The following is a 14,322-nucleotide window of genomic DNA, read 5'->3' as shown; positions in this document are numbered from 1 at the left end:
TCTCCTCCTCCCCTGTGGCCTTTATCCATTTTTTCATGACTGCCTCCAGGTGGTCCCACAGCTCTTCAAACCACTGTTTCTGTCTTTCTTCTCTCCCCCCAGGGGCCTGCTCCCTCCTTTGGTCTGGGAGGCGTGGGGGTTCGCTCCTTTCAGCTTCCGGGTCACCCGCACCCGTCTTCTGGCTCTCCCAGTAGGGCTTTTGGGGGCTGGTTACCGGAGATCCATTTGTCTCCCAATGTCCTTTTGTGCTTGCGTGGAAGTCACTCACCACCTGCTCTTCCGTAGCTTCTTCTCCTCCTGTCCATTCCCTCCTTCCATCCGGCACTGTGCCCTCCAGGAGGTATTCTGGGATGGTCGTCCCGGTGGGGGATGATGGTGGAGATGGTCGTGCAGACGCCGGCTGGGGTGTTGATGGTCTTGACTGGGGATGAGCCTGCTCTCTTCTTATCCTCTTTATTTCCTTCAGAACCTCCGCGCAGGATCCTTCCAGTGTGATTCCTTTCACTACTAGCGGGGCCTGCACTGCCAGGTGCACCGTTGGGGCCTGTGGTCCATACCCTGGTGCTTGTATCGCCAGGGCCCGCGGGTTTCTTTCCTCCAGGCGTCGGAATATCTCCCGCGCGTTATCTTCCTCTCGTGGCACATCCGGGTATAGTTTGTCCTTTTCCCTGTATGGGGGAGGACGTGGCTCCTCCATGGGTGGAGCCCCTGGTTCTGATGTTTGAGTCAAAGCATCCAGTTCCCTTCTCGTGGGCTGTAGTTGGGGGCATTTTTCTGTGATGGGCGTTGTGGGCGGAGTGTCGGGCGGCGTGTCACTCTGGTCAGCCCTCTGCCTCCTCTTCCTTTCCGATATTTTTGCGAAGGCCTCCAGAGTGTTCAACTCCTTCTCTCTCTTTTCCTGCCTCCGTGTGCTCTTGTCATAGCCTTTGTAGTTCATAATTTTTTCCCTCATCTGCGCAATTATTGTCGGGTTGAGTGACCCTTCCTTTGGCCATGCTGTGTGGTCCCCTTTGTATCTTAGGAACCATTTATGGTTGATGCTCTTTACATCCTTCTCAGCAATGGCATTTTCCTTTACTACTTCCTCCAGGGGTGTCATTACTCTGGTCGCCATTCTTCTTAGAGGTCCAAACCGTAGTCTCTCCTTTCCTGTTCTGCTATGTCCTCCCGGTCCGTGCAGAACAGAAGATGGTCCTTCTTGTACTGTCTTTCCCTTTCTCTCTTGCACCTATTCTGGTCTTTTTCTTCCCAATCCAGCCGTAGGTCGCTCACTAAGTATAGTATAGAATTCCGCACGTCGTCCCACTCCTTGAAGACAGTATTTAGTTTGCCTCTTCTTTCTTCAAATGTCCTTCCTTTATCGTTCACTGCGCTCAGGCTCCACCCGTTACTCCCGTGCTCGGAGATCCTTATCGTCCACCTTTCTTTTATTTTCAGATCACCTGATGTAGCTCCTCCTTTACTTCCGGCTGCTTGGGGCTGTGGCTCCTCCTGCTTCCTCACTGGCAGGCTATTAGGGGTTAATTCCCCCAACAAAGAAAGTGTTGCTTTTAGGTCTATGTCGCCTCGATACTTGCACCTATACGGGAATTTGCACTCAAAGGGGACTTTACCCACGTATCCTACGTATTCTTGGCCCTTTCCGTCTCTGACGCTTATCTCCCAGTCGTGTTCGTCGTATTCAACGATATCTATGGCCCAGAGCACGTTCTGCTGTCCCTGTTCCATACACCTCTTAGAATCCTTTCTATCCTTGTCCACGGAGCTCTTGAGTCTCTGTTAGTCTGATGTGTCACTTTCCTCTTAGATGTCAGCGTCTTTGGTGAAATGGTAGACCTTATTGCCCCACATAGACTTGAAGTAGTCTTCTTCAAACTCCCTGTCTTCTTCTTCCCTATTGCTGAACTTGAGGGAGTCCTCTCTGTCTTGCCTCTCTCTCTCCCTCTGGCACCTGTTCTGGTCCTTTTCCTCCCAGTCCAGTCGGAGGTCGCTTACCGTATACAATATGGTGTCCCTTACTTCTCCCCAATCTTCAAGGACCGTATTTAGTTCAGCTCTTCCTCCCTCGAGTACCTCCCCTCTATTGTTTATGGCGCTCACGCTCCACCCTCTATCTCCGCTTTCCGCGACCCTTATTGTCCACGTCTCTTTTATTTCCGAGCCGCCAGATGTGGCCCCTTCCTCACTCCCGGCTGCTTGGGGCTGTGCTTCCTCCGGTTCTTCCTGCGGCAGGGTAAAAGGGGTTAGCTCATACACCAGGGGAAGTGCTGCCTTCTCGTCTATTTCGTCCCGGTATCTGCACCTGAAAGGGAATCTGCACCCAAAGGGGAACCGCCCTACGTACCCCACTTGTTCTTGATCCTCTCGGTCTCGGATGCTTATTTTCCAGTCGTGTTCGCCGTACTCAGTGATATCTATGGTCCAGATTACGTTTTGTTGCTGATGTTCCATACACTCTCAAAGTCTTTCCTGGACCTAGCCGCTGAGTTTCTGAGCTTTGCTTAATCTGATGTATCGCTATCGTCACTCCTTGTGTCCATAGGCGTTCCTAATTCTAATGGGTAAGCTTTCCCTATCAGATGTTCTACTTTCTCTAGTAGCTCTGTGTAACTATGGCACCGATATGCACCGCTCACAAGGCCCTCTCGGTTTCTTGTGAATATGCACCACTTATTGTCCCGCTGTCGAATGAAAGTGATATGCCACTTACTTTCTAAGTTCATTCGCTATTTGTGGGCGTCACTCTGCCTATTCTCTCTAAATTCTTACTTTTATCTATTATTATAACTATCCTCTTTATTTTACCACCGCTATTTCATCAGTGGGGACTTTAAGCCCTTACCTTTCCTTCCAATAATATTTCTTCACTCAAAATTATCCTTTTAACCTTTTATTTTATTTTTTCACAAAGTACATTTATTGGCTTTATTTCCTCTTTTATTTATTGAAGCAAGTACAAAACCTTTCACTTTTAAGCAAAAATCAGCAGATTACAAGTTTTTATTAAGCAGCCATTATGGAATTTTATTCAGCTAAGCAGTCGTTATAGAGGTCTTGCAGCAGTACCTCCCCCTTCTTACTCTTCCCTAGTTATTTGTCCTTCTCCTCCTTGTAGCTGGAGAATCTCTCTCAAACTTGCGCTTTCTGCCCTCAGGTGGGGCAAAGAGCTGGTCAACCACTGGCCTTGTGTTTACCCCCACAAACTTTCCTACCTGCTCTATCACTGTCTGCAGGGCCAATGGTGCTACGCGGGTGCCCAGCCTGGAGTGGGTTCCTCCGTATTTGTCAAACTGGTCAATGTGAACTGAATACTTGTCCCTGCTGTTTCCTTCCTTGTTCCAGAATATTGACACTGACAAAGACCCTCTCATAAAACTGGCCAGCCTACCTCTGTCTCGGCCAACTATCTCCCTCACCTCCCGCTCTATATCCTGCACTGACTGGGGCTCAGCCGGGCCGTGAACCTCTCCCTGCGCTCTCTCTTGCTCTGGCTCCTGCTCAGGCTGAGACACAGTGGGGCTTTGGCTTGGGCTATACTGGGGATTGGTTGGGCTGTAGCTTACAGAGGGTGGTGGGTTATATCGGGGAGTGGCTGGGCTATTGACCATACGGAATGGGCTGTGGATCAACTGGTGGGATACGGTGTTACCTGGATAGGGAGTTGGAGCTCTCACTGGACCCCCCTGGTCTGGCTCCTGGCGCCCCTCTTCTTCTGACCCTAAGCTGCTGTAGCCTGTCTCTGGTGGGGCACTGGCCTCCCTCTGTCCAATGTCTACCTCTATCTCTCCCACACTACTGTTTGGAGTGAACTCCTCTGAGGAGTCTGTGTCGGGCTCTCCCTCACCTGAATCGTCGGAAACCTCAAGGCGGTAAAGGATTTCTCCTAGGGTCTCTGGCCTATGGTCTCTCACAATCCTAAGTTTAGGCACCGTTGCTCTAGCACGGGGCTCGGGGGGGGCATCTGCAAAAACCTCCAACAGCTGCAACAATCTTCTTATGTTCAGACTATGGTTGTTGTGCAACCTTCTTATGAAAATGCCCGCAGCCGCTTCGATTATGTGAGTCTGACGCCCGTCTGTCAGTGTGACGATCCTCCTTCCCTCGCCGAGCTCCTCTACCTCAAATGTGTATGTGTACTTGTCTTGCATCTATTGTGGGCCCATGCCCAGGCAACAAAACAAAACACAACGGCGCACACTCAGCTTTTACAGAAACAACAACAAATTATGATAAAATATGTTTTGTTCATCACCCTTTTTGTTCAGGACGGTTTTTTACACATTTTAACTCACAGCTAATATTGCAGTTTACCTATTAACCCGTTCTTTTCTCTGAGACACACATATATTTTAGGGCAGCCCGTGCTCCCTTTACACAAAATACTATTTTAGTTTTCTCCTTGAAAACTAGATTTCCTCCTTGGAAATTAAAACACTATTTCAGTTTTCTCCTTGAAAACTAGATTTCCTCCTTGGAAATCATTACGTGGCCATTTAACTCAGTTTTCTCCTTGAAAACTATTTTCACCGGTTTTCACAATCACAAAACGCTTTTAAGATCAACAGTACAACCCAATCTCTGTCTTGTGTCTCCACTATTCTTTTGAGGATTCTGGTAAAACACCCCTTCCCGGCCTACCCACCGACTCCCACAGTACAGCTCTCCTAATAATAAGCAAAACGCTTACCTTGTTTTGGGCCCTGAGAGCTGCACTGGAGAAGTCTGCTTCACCCGGGACGGAACTGCTTCCCCTGTTGAATCCTTTCAAATCTCGGTAGGAACCTCCAGATCTGTCGTGGAAATTATCCACTTCCCGAAACCTCCAATCCAACTAGCACTCTGATGTCAAAGACCCGAAGGAGAACACCAAGACGAGAAATGCTGAAGACTGTTGATCCTTTATTCACCGTATTGCAGTGATGATACAATCCAAACAATGTCAGGACTGAACCGTCAGGCAGTAGAGTGATGAGTTGCAGCTGCTACCCCGATGAGATCTGATCTGAATGTGCCTGAGCTCTCTCTTTTATGCTCTCAGGGGCCTGAGAGGCGTTCCTATCATCAGGAGCGTCACCAGGCCCCTTCTAGCCAATCAGAACGTTTTGGGACTTGAGATATTGGTGGAAACTCCTTCTCATATAAACATTAAAAAATGTGTGTTGCTAGGCAGAATACATGTGATCAAGTTCTATGTGTAATCTGTTGCCAGGCAGGGTATGTTTTGATTTGGTTCTATGTGTCATCCCAATTTTGGTTTCACTTCCCTTCCCCGGAAGGTCCCTGCATCTCCTCTTCTGCTAGCCCCTTCTATTTATGCCCTTCTGGTAAGCACCTTTCTTTCCCAGGCCCTGTTTTTACTTTCACTCTTAGCCTTTGACAGCTCAGTCTCATGACTTCCAGTAAATGTTGCATAACAGTTGCACAAGCAACACCTTTATAGTAAATGGAATGTTTTCCAATAAACCAGCACACACACACACAAGTATTATTATTATGTCTAGATAAAATCACCACACTTTGCTGCAGGCTTTCAATGTGCTGCAGCTACAGCTGGTGACATCAAGCAAATTTACTGGAGCCACTGCCTGAATGGCAAGAGCGGGCATGACAGCCCCTTCACTAGCAACCTCCCACCCAAACTGCGTGATGTCTCTGGCCTCTGCAGGAGGCTCTCTCTGACCTGCAGCCTTCCACAACATGACCTGAAGATGAGCACGCAGTATGTGCAGCATCAGGTTATCAATGTTGGAGGAAGCTTTTTAAGCTTAGGAGGCTTTTTGCTGCGACTGTAAATCTGGTAGCGAGTGTTGTTCATCGACTTGGCCTTCTTCTGCCCATACAGTGCAACAAAGAACTCGGTCCCAGTATCTTTTAGGTCACTATGAGTGGCATCAGGTTCCCCAAGCACTGTATTGAGAACAGGAATGGTATTTCCTAGGAGTACTTTCAGTGCAGATGTCTTGCCCTTCCCATGGGATGTGACACTGCCTCCTATCCCTGTGGGAAGGGTAAGACATCTGCGCTGAAAGTACTCTTAGGAAATACCATTCCTGGTCTCAATGAACAACACTCGTAAATTTGCTTGATGTCACCAGCTGTAGCTGCAGCACATTGAAAGCCTGCAGCAAAGGAAACTGCAGCTGCCATGCTGCAAGTCTCAGTTGTACTAACTATTGCAAGTGTGAAGGGGGTGAGGTCCGCTGTTGCAACCCATTCACAATACATTCAGATAAAGATCAAGAAGATGATGAGACTGAAGGGAATGAGGAAAGAAATGATGAAGATGGTGAAGGCTATTGAGTGGGATTGTGTGGTTGTTGTTAAATATGTGTGTGTGTGTGTGTGTGTGTGCGCGTGTGTGTGCATACTGTATATAGTTATATAGTTTACAGTGTGTGTGTGTGTGTGTGTGTGTGCGTGCTGGCGCGTGTTGCATGTTGTATATAGTTCTTGTATATAGTTCTTGTGCATTTGTGTACGTGTGCATGCTGGATATAGTTATTTTGCATATTGTATAGTTACAATGTGGGTTTGTGTGTGTGCTTGCTGTTATAGTTATTTTGCATATTGTATAGTTCTTGTGGGTTTGTGTGTGTGCATGCTGTTATATAGTTATTACCTCTGCCAAGGAGGTTATGTTTTCATCGGGGTTTGTTTGTCTGTTTGTTTGTTTGTTTGTCTGTGTGTCTGTTCATCTGTTTGTTCGCAAGATAACTCAAAAAGTTCGGGAGTGATCTGGATCACCGTCTGGATCCAAGAGGCGGTTATGTTTTTCGCTTGGCGGAGGTCTGCACTCTCGGAGTGCTTTTCTAGTTTTGCATGGCACACTTAATTTCTTAATCTTTCTGTCCATAGGTCAACACTGCCTCCTTACCAAGTTTCTTAAAGGTTTTCACCAACTCACCCAACCAAGTACACGTGTTTACCTTGGAAAAACAATTTTGAGCCTGGCTTTATCACACTATCTGCTTTTGTGTGTATGCAAATTAGAGCATTTTTAATGAGATAGGGCCTCATTTGCATATGTAAACATTAAAATATAAAAAACATGCAATACATTTTTTTCTCATCTTAACATAAGTAATCAACTCAGAAAGTTTCATGGTGATATCTATTATTTACATTTTTTACCCTATTCACCTGTACTGCCTCGCCTTAATTGCCTATTTATGCTAATTATGCAAATTGCCCAAAGTGCAACTTTAGGCAACCAAGTTGAATTTCACCCACTAGCCCTATAGATGACATTTCTGCAATAAAACTTTAGGGTACTCAACATTTCTGGGTTCATGAAATCACGACTAGACTATTTGAGCTCAGTGGTTGCTAGGCTCAAGCGCCCTTGGTAACTGTTGTAGCTTCTGTTTTTACCCACAATCCCATTGGGTGGGCAACTGGATCACGGTTGTTTCTGACATCGGTAGGCTTGCTAAATTTACATTTGTATGCAATTTATTTTGTATTGACTGAAATCACACAGATAGGTTATTGTAATATAGTCTAGTACTGCTGATAGACATAGTAAACATAACCCCTTTACATTGGCGACGACGAGCTAGTTGACGATAGCTAGCTAGCACTAGTGGATAGATAGCTGTAACGTTAACAAGTTACTTGGAAAGGCCTTGCTTGCTTGCATGTAACGCTAACGATAGGCTATAGAAGCTAATGTAAAATCTCCTCGCCAGCTAACTGTGGTATGTGAAAAAACGTAAGTGTCGATTTCTCTATAGCATATGTATATCTGTTTGATATCCACGGTCGAGAATGGATAAAGACCAGCGCAACAGCGTTGCTTTTAATGCATCGAAAAGAGAACTATTCACCGCTAATGCAGGATACAAGTCTCTTCAGAAGAGACTTCGGGTACAGTGGAAGATACAGAGGTAAGTCGACTTCACTGTTTGATAGGCAGTGAGAAATTATGAGACGGTGAAAATGCTTTACTTTCAAACTGACATTGACTGTACTGCTCAAATGCTGAATACGTATATCCTTACCATACGATTGGTTCATCTGACAGTATAAAAGATGAGCTTACCCAGGAGAAACTGATGGGCACTAAGCTATGGATCACTGCGGGACCAAGAGAGAAGTTCACTGGATCTGAGGTATCTGTATGTATGTATGCATGTATGCATGTATGTATGTATGTATGTATGTATGCTGTGGTCTGTATATGTCTGATTTTGTCTGTCCGTCCGTGTGGGTATAATTGTGAATGATAGATGTTGAGACACAACACAATCATCTTTTACAGTTGTCTGACAACTGTCTTCGACCCCCCGCAACATATTCTGAAAGTACACCATCCCTGATTTGGTGTTAGTGCAATGTAGGATTTATTTTAGCTTATTCTGTGTTTGTTTAGTTTGAAGTCCTCAAGCATTATCTGGATGGCGGTGGGAATATCCTTGTGATGTTGGGAGAAGGAGGGGAAACCAGATATGACACTAACATCAACTTTCTCCTAGAGGAGTATGGCATCATGGTTAACAATGGTGAGCATCAGACATTGTGTCTTGAAAATACGGAACTGCTGACATAGCTATTTTTCATGGGTTCATAAATGGCAGTGTTTGCTCAGTGTTTTAATAGTTAGATGGAAGGAGAAACTGCTGTTACACATTTGTTTACCCTTCACAGTTCACACATTATCTTTACACATTTATTAGGCTGACTACCATGTCTCTTGCTGTATTTCTCCGATCACTTTTACAGATGCTGTGGTGAGGAATGTTTATTACAAATATTTTCACCCCAAAGAAGCATTAGTGTCCAATGGCGTTTTAAACAGGTTTGTGCACAATTATAATAATTTTAGGGACATTTATGGATTTTGTTCGTTTGTTGATTGATGTTTGTAAACTTTCTGTTTCTTTTCTAGAGAGATCAGTAGAGCTGCTGGCAAAACTGTTACAGGTGTCATTGATGATGAAAGTGCTGGAAACAATGCACAGTAAGGCTATATGTCCTATAGTAAAGCACTATCATCTGCCATCATCTGTCCTCTTTATGTTGCTACTCCATCAAATGCAAGCATCTGAGATTTATAGCCATTAATACTTTGCCAACCTCACCCATGTGTATTATAGCACAGACATGATAGATAGATAGATACTTTATTGATCTCCAAGGAGAAATTCAAGAATGATTCATGATGTTGTGCACATGTGTTAACGGCCGTTCACACCAGGAACTATAACAATAACTATAACCATAACGATAAAAGCGTCCACACTGGCCACCGATAAGCAAAGTCTCTCCTTGTGTTAATGAATGTGATGGCTAAAATTCTGGGTTCTGATTGGCTGTTAGCTTTTTATCGTTCTCCAAATCGGTCTAAAAGTTATCCCCAAAGATATCGTTATTCATGTCATTATTGTTATAGTTTATGTGTGAACGTCATCATTCATATTAACAAGAATAATATATTTTTTTATAGTTTTCGTTCTTGGTGTGAACGGCCCTTTAATCGTGAGTAGGATCTGCAGTGTAATGACACACCGCTGTCTTGTCCACAGGGCCCTTACCTTCGTCTACCCATATGGAGCCACACTGAGTGTAATGAAACCTGCTGTGGCTGTGCTTTCCACTGGCTCTGTCTGCTTCCCCCTGAACCGACCTGTTCTGGCGTTCTACAGACCCAAGGTAAGCAGGAGCCAGGCTTAGCAACCTGGCTAAAAAAAATTTCATGATTCCTTTTAAGTGCTAAGAACAGATATGACCCACGGCAAATCTCTATTTCTTTCAAAGGATGGAGGAAAACTGGCAGTGTTGGGCTCCTGTCACATGTTCAGTGACCAGTACCTTGACAAGGAGGAGAACAGTAAAATAATGGTGAGTGTTCAGTTATCATTTCCAGTTTTTGGCCATCTAGAAAACGTAGTGATTCTGTGTTCACATAATAAGCACTCTTCTTTGTGCTGCAGGATGTTGTGTTCCAGTGGTTGATGACAGATAATATTCACCTGAATCAGATAGATGCTGAGGACCCAGAGGTGAGTGAAAGTTGGTTGCGATGGGGGTAGTAGCTTATTTCATTGCTATAAAGACAAGTAAGTGACTTTGTGTGTTCAATGTTTATGCTGCTTTTGTTTTGCCCAGATCACAGACTACACCATGTTACCCGACACAGGATGTCTGTCTGAGAGACTACGGGTGTGCCTTCAGGAGGGAGACGAAAATCCACGTGACTTCACTTCCCTGTTTGACATGTCACTGATGAAGCTGTCAACAGACACCCTGCCTCGCGTCATCAGGTTAGAGCCGGTTTATTGCAGCCCTCAGCAGGGAAAAAAGGGCAAAACTCCATAGGCTTGACATATGAATAATTTCAGACTGTCTGGTTGGACCTGTTCCTCTATTAACAAGGACAAGAAGGGTCATGTATTAACACTGAAGGGGTCACTAAATTCAGACTGGCACAGACTGACTATTATTGTAGACACCGCCATCTTGTGAGAAGATAGTTCATAGCTCTTCTGCTGTTGCCCAAGTGTACGCCATACATACATACATATAAAATCAATGATTAATCTAATGACAAAGTGGTTTACAACATGCACCAATCAGCCATGACATTATGACAACTGATAGGTGAAGTGAATAACACTAATTATCTTGTTATTATGGTACTTGTCAAGGGATGGATATATTATATTAGACAGCAAGTTAACATTTTGTCCTCAAAGTTGATGTGTCCCGATCAGGCTAACAGCCAGGCTTAGTTAATTGTAATGTTACTTATGATGTCTTATTGGTTCAGCCAGCTGTCACTCCGATCAGACCTCCATGTGTTTTTTAAGAACTTTATTCCATGTATGTATACTATTTGCAAAACACCACAGATAGTCCACATAATCCCCTATGGTTAGCATTTTAATTGTCATAGTTATTTTATAATTATTTATTTACACAGTCGTTGCTTGCTTCTTTTGTTGATAGACGTTTGATGAATAGCCTACTGCAGTAGTTGACTGGAAGTAGAGGGCATATTTTCAAAGGTGTTTTCAATGAATTCAGTGATAGTCAGATATAGTCTTTGTGTTTTTTAATAGTGGCGTGCTCTTTTTGCAATGACGTGCTGCATACGTAAATGTGTATTCAGTTGGTCCACCCAGCCTACTCTCCCTGTTTTACATAAACAGCCGTGTTTTTCCAATCAAAAAGGAAAAAACCTTTTTCCTTTTTAGTCTATATCAAAAGCTGTTGTTCACTTGTTGTGTGAATGACGCTATTTTCTGCATCTTTTTTTATTCCAACTGATTTTTTTTTTTTTAGGAAAGACAAGAACACACACATATCCTTAATTACATACATCTGGACAAAAACAACTGAAACAGCATTGGATACCTTTAAGAGCCGCTTAGCCTAATTTTTTTAAATTTGGTGTTCTTATTCTGGGCCCCATATGTACTCACATCTCCTAAACTGCAGGTGTCGTTTTTCACATATGATGAACCTGTCAAATACTGTAGTTCAACAGTTCCATCGTTTCACTTTGGTAGCCACTTCTTGGACCCAGTTAATCACTTGCAGGTACATTGATTTAGCTTGTTATATAGGTCCACAGTATCCTCATCACAAGGGGTCAGCACTTATCACTGTTGAATTATTATTTTTGTTAAGGGAAAAAAGGTTCTTAGCTGTGTAATTTGGGTCAGGCGACAAGGTTAGTTCCATGATTCCATACTGTAATTAAGGGACAATTCATATGTATCCTCTTAAACCATTTTCTGCATCTGCCGTAAGTTTTGTAGAATTGGACAGCTCAAAACTTTAACAGACTTTGCTGGGGTGGTCGCCTGTGATGGTCTGTAAATCTGTCAATATTTCAATGAAACTTTTTTTTTTGTTGCAGCTCCTACAAGCAGCTCCATGTGAAACATGAGCAGCTCCAGCTGATTCAGCCTCAGTTTGAAACACCCCTGCCTGCTCTTCAACCAGCAGTAAGCAAACTTCACAACGTTAGGCTCACGCACAAATTTGTTATATTTCTTAAACAGTGATTCACGCATGCCAAACAAACAGTTACTTTTTTTGACATAGTACTGCTAAATCCAAGAGGGTTGTTAAACAGCACACATGCCACAACGGCGTAATTGAAAGCGAAAACAAAGGAGGCTAAGAAGCCCTGCAGATGATCTCTGTAGAGTGGTTGTGAGAATTCCTCCCTGTGCAGGTCTTTCAGCCAGCCTTCAGAGACCTTCCACCTCCCATGCTTGACCTCTTTGACCTTGATGAGACGTTTTCTTCTGAGAAAGTGAGACTGGCTCAGCTCTCAAACAAATGTGAGTGCAGCACTCCTAGTAATCTGAGCAGCTACAGCGCTAGAGAAATACCCGCATAGTTTCCCAAGCCCTTTACCCTGTGGCTGAGCAGTAATTGTACTATGCAATAGTATTATTGTCATAACTTAATACCGTATCTCTTTTGATCATCCATACTCCCAGGCACAGATGACGATCTGGAATTTTATGTGCGCAAATGTGGGGACATCCTTGGTGTGACTGGAAAGCTGGATAAGGATCACAGAGATGCAAAGCACATACTTGAGCACATTTTTTTTCAGGTGGTGGAGTTCAAGAAACTCAATCAGGTGAGTGAAGCTGATCAGGAATACCCATACAATTACAAGTAACAGTGTAGAGGCTTAGCATTTAATTACCAAACATGTTAAAACTGAGGTCTTTTTTTTTTATACTTCAAAAGGAGCACGATATCGACACTACAGATGTGAGATTTTCACCTCTCTGATGGCTCAGAGGTTATCTGGAAACCGTGGACAAGGCTTAGGAGGGCGAGTGTGTACACTGCACTCAATCAGTCCAAACCAAACGGCATTTCCTTCAGCTGTTAAAGTCTGTATATAGCAAAGCCGAAACCATATTTTCATGTACATTAATTGTTTTTGATCAGCATGACATGTAGAAAAACATGCAACAAGTCAAGGGCCTTTTCTACCTTTTGCTAAACTGTTTTCTACCCTTTTCAATGTTTAAATCCTATTTAATAAAAGACTATTAAATGTATAAATTGTATGCAAATAAAAGTTCATACCAATACAGTTGTGTTACAGCTCTTTATTAAACATTAGTTTTTAAATATTGACATAAAAACATTCACATCCTGTCAGAAAAAAAAAACACTTGATTAGAAGTGTTTACAACTTAATAACCAAAAATGCACAGCATCAGAAACTTCATTTCTCTTCATGGGTATTGTATCAAGTACCTGTTCAAGGCAATCCGCTCACACGAGACATCCTCAGCATCATGACATCAGGCTCTGCTGTTCTTCCTCCTGCACTGAACCCAGTGGCAGGGTCTCCCTCCAGGACTTCTGTCCATCTGACAGAGCAGTGGCTGGTGGAGTGCCAGAACACATAAGGGAGGAAATCTCAGCCACTGGCTGCCCAGACTGATTTTTGGGGCTCCAGGTCAACTCAAGCGAAGTGGACTCCAGTGCCAGCTTTGGGCTGTCGGAGATGGGATTGATGAGGGAGACCTCCCAGGACGGATTGGTTGTGGTCAGATCCACGCTGGAGAGGTTTAATGAGCTGGCCAGAACTGGCTTTTTGAGGAACACCTGGGTAGGTGTGGAGGACTTTCCCTGGACCCTGAACGGAAGCTCCAGGTTGTATGTATGAGGGGTAGGAGTGCTTTGCTGTGATACCAGTGAAGGTGAGAGAACGTTGGGTGAGTTTGGGAAGGATTCGAAATTGATGGAGGCGTTATTGTCCGAGAACTCTACCACGATTCCCTTAGGAAAGCGCATTGTGGTTGCTGATGTCTCCATGGACAGGGCTGAGACAGAAAGGCTTTGGTCTAAATAAAAGCCTCTGTCCAGCTCTGAGAGGGACAGCCCCTCTGAGTTCTTACTGAGATCTGAGAAGAGAAACGAGTGTTAGCCTACACGAAGACACGTTATGCTTGAAATTAGGTGTAAAAAGTAGTAAAAGCTAGAACCATCATAAAAACCATTCGGTTATATATGCTAAATCAGGCGCATGAAAGCGTAGCTTACATGTAATTAGACAAAAACAAAGTGTCACAAAAGGTTCTCACCAATACTGCTGTGAGCCGATGCCATCAGTGTGTAATCAAGGCAATTGTTTTCAGTAGGGTCTATTTATAGCCCACGGTAGCCTAATTATCATGAAGTAGAAGAACAGCGGCACTAAGTTGTAAGAAAGAAGTTGACACCGGGAGATGATAAACTGAAAACTTTAGCTACGACTATGCGACGACCTTTTTATTAATATTATTTGTGTTAAATGTAGTCAAAACTGCAGCAATTTAGATGATGACTTGGGGGAGT

At 43.9% G+C, this 14,322-nt stretch overlaps 2 protein-coding genes across 2 annotated transcripts; one reads left to right on the top strand and one right to left on the bottom strand.

Annotated features, from left to right (window-relative positions):
* The first annotated feature begins 7,284 nt into the window (after nt 1-7,284).
* On the top strand, nt 7,285-13,067 carry ift52 (intraflagellar transport 52 homolog (Chlamydomonas)). The gene is made up of 14 exons (XM_076267615.1): nt 7,285-7,420; nt 7,734-7,886; nt 8,024-8,111; nt 8,372-8,501; nt 8,722-8,797; nt 8,888-8,959; nt 9,525-9,651; nt 9,757-9,840; nt 9,933-10,001; nt 10,108-10,262; nt 11,864-11,951; nt 12,185-12,293; nt 12,456-12,601; nt 12,715-13,067. The coding sequence occupies exons 2-14, from the start codon at nt 7,768-7,770 to the stop codon at nt 12,757-12,759; spliced, it is 1,308 nt and encodes a 435-aa protein (XP_076123730.1). The 5' UTR covers nt 7,285-7,420; nt 7,734-7,767; the 3' UTR covers nt 12,760-13,067.
* A 3-nt stretch (nt 13,068-13,070) lies between these two features.
* LOC143103793 (uncharacterized) lies at nt 13,071-14,311 on the bottom strand. The gene is made up of 2 exons (XM_076267614.1): nt 14,070-14,311; nt 13,071-13,889 (listed from the first exon to the last, which is right to left on the bottom strand). Exons 1-2 carry the CDS (start codon nt 14,092-14,094, stop codon nt 13,276-13,278), a joined length of 639 nt encoding a protein of 212 aa, XP_076123729.1. The 5' UTR covers nt 14,095-14,311; the 3' UTR covers nt 13,071-13,275.
* Nucleotides 14,312-14,322: the final 11 nt, after the last annotated feature.

Source organism: Alosa pseudoharengus, unplaced genomic scaffold (genome assembly GCF_046254945.1).
Source record: "Alosa pseudoharengus isolate Yale_2024_CS ecotype anadromous, Long Island Sound unplaced genomic scaffold, YU_APseudo_1.1 YU_APseudo_1.1_scf_5, whole genome shotgun sequence".
Lineage (NCBI taxonomy): Eukaryota > Metazoa > Chordata > Actinopteri > Clupeiformes > Clupeidae > Alosa > Alosa pseudoharengus.
The sequence above is the reverse complement of the archived record's forward strand: the minus strand, read 5'-3'. Positions and strand labels throughout refer to the sequence as shown.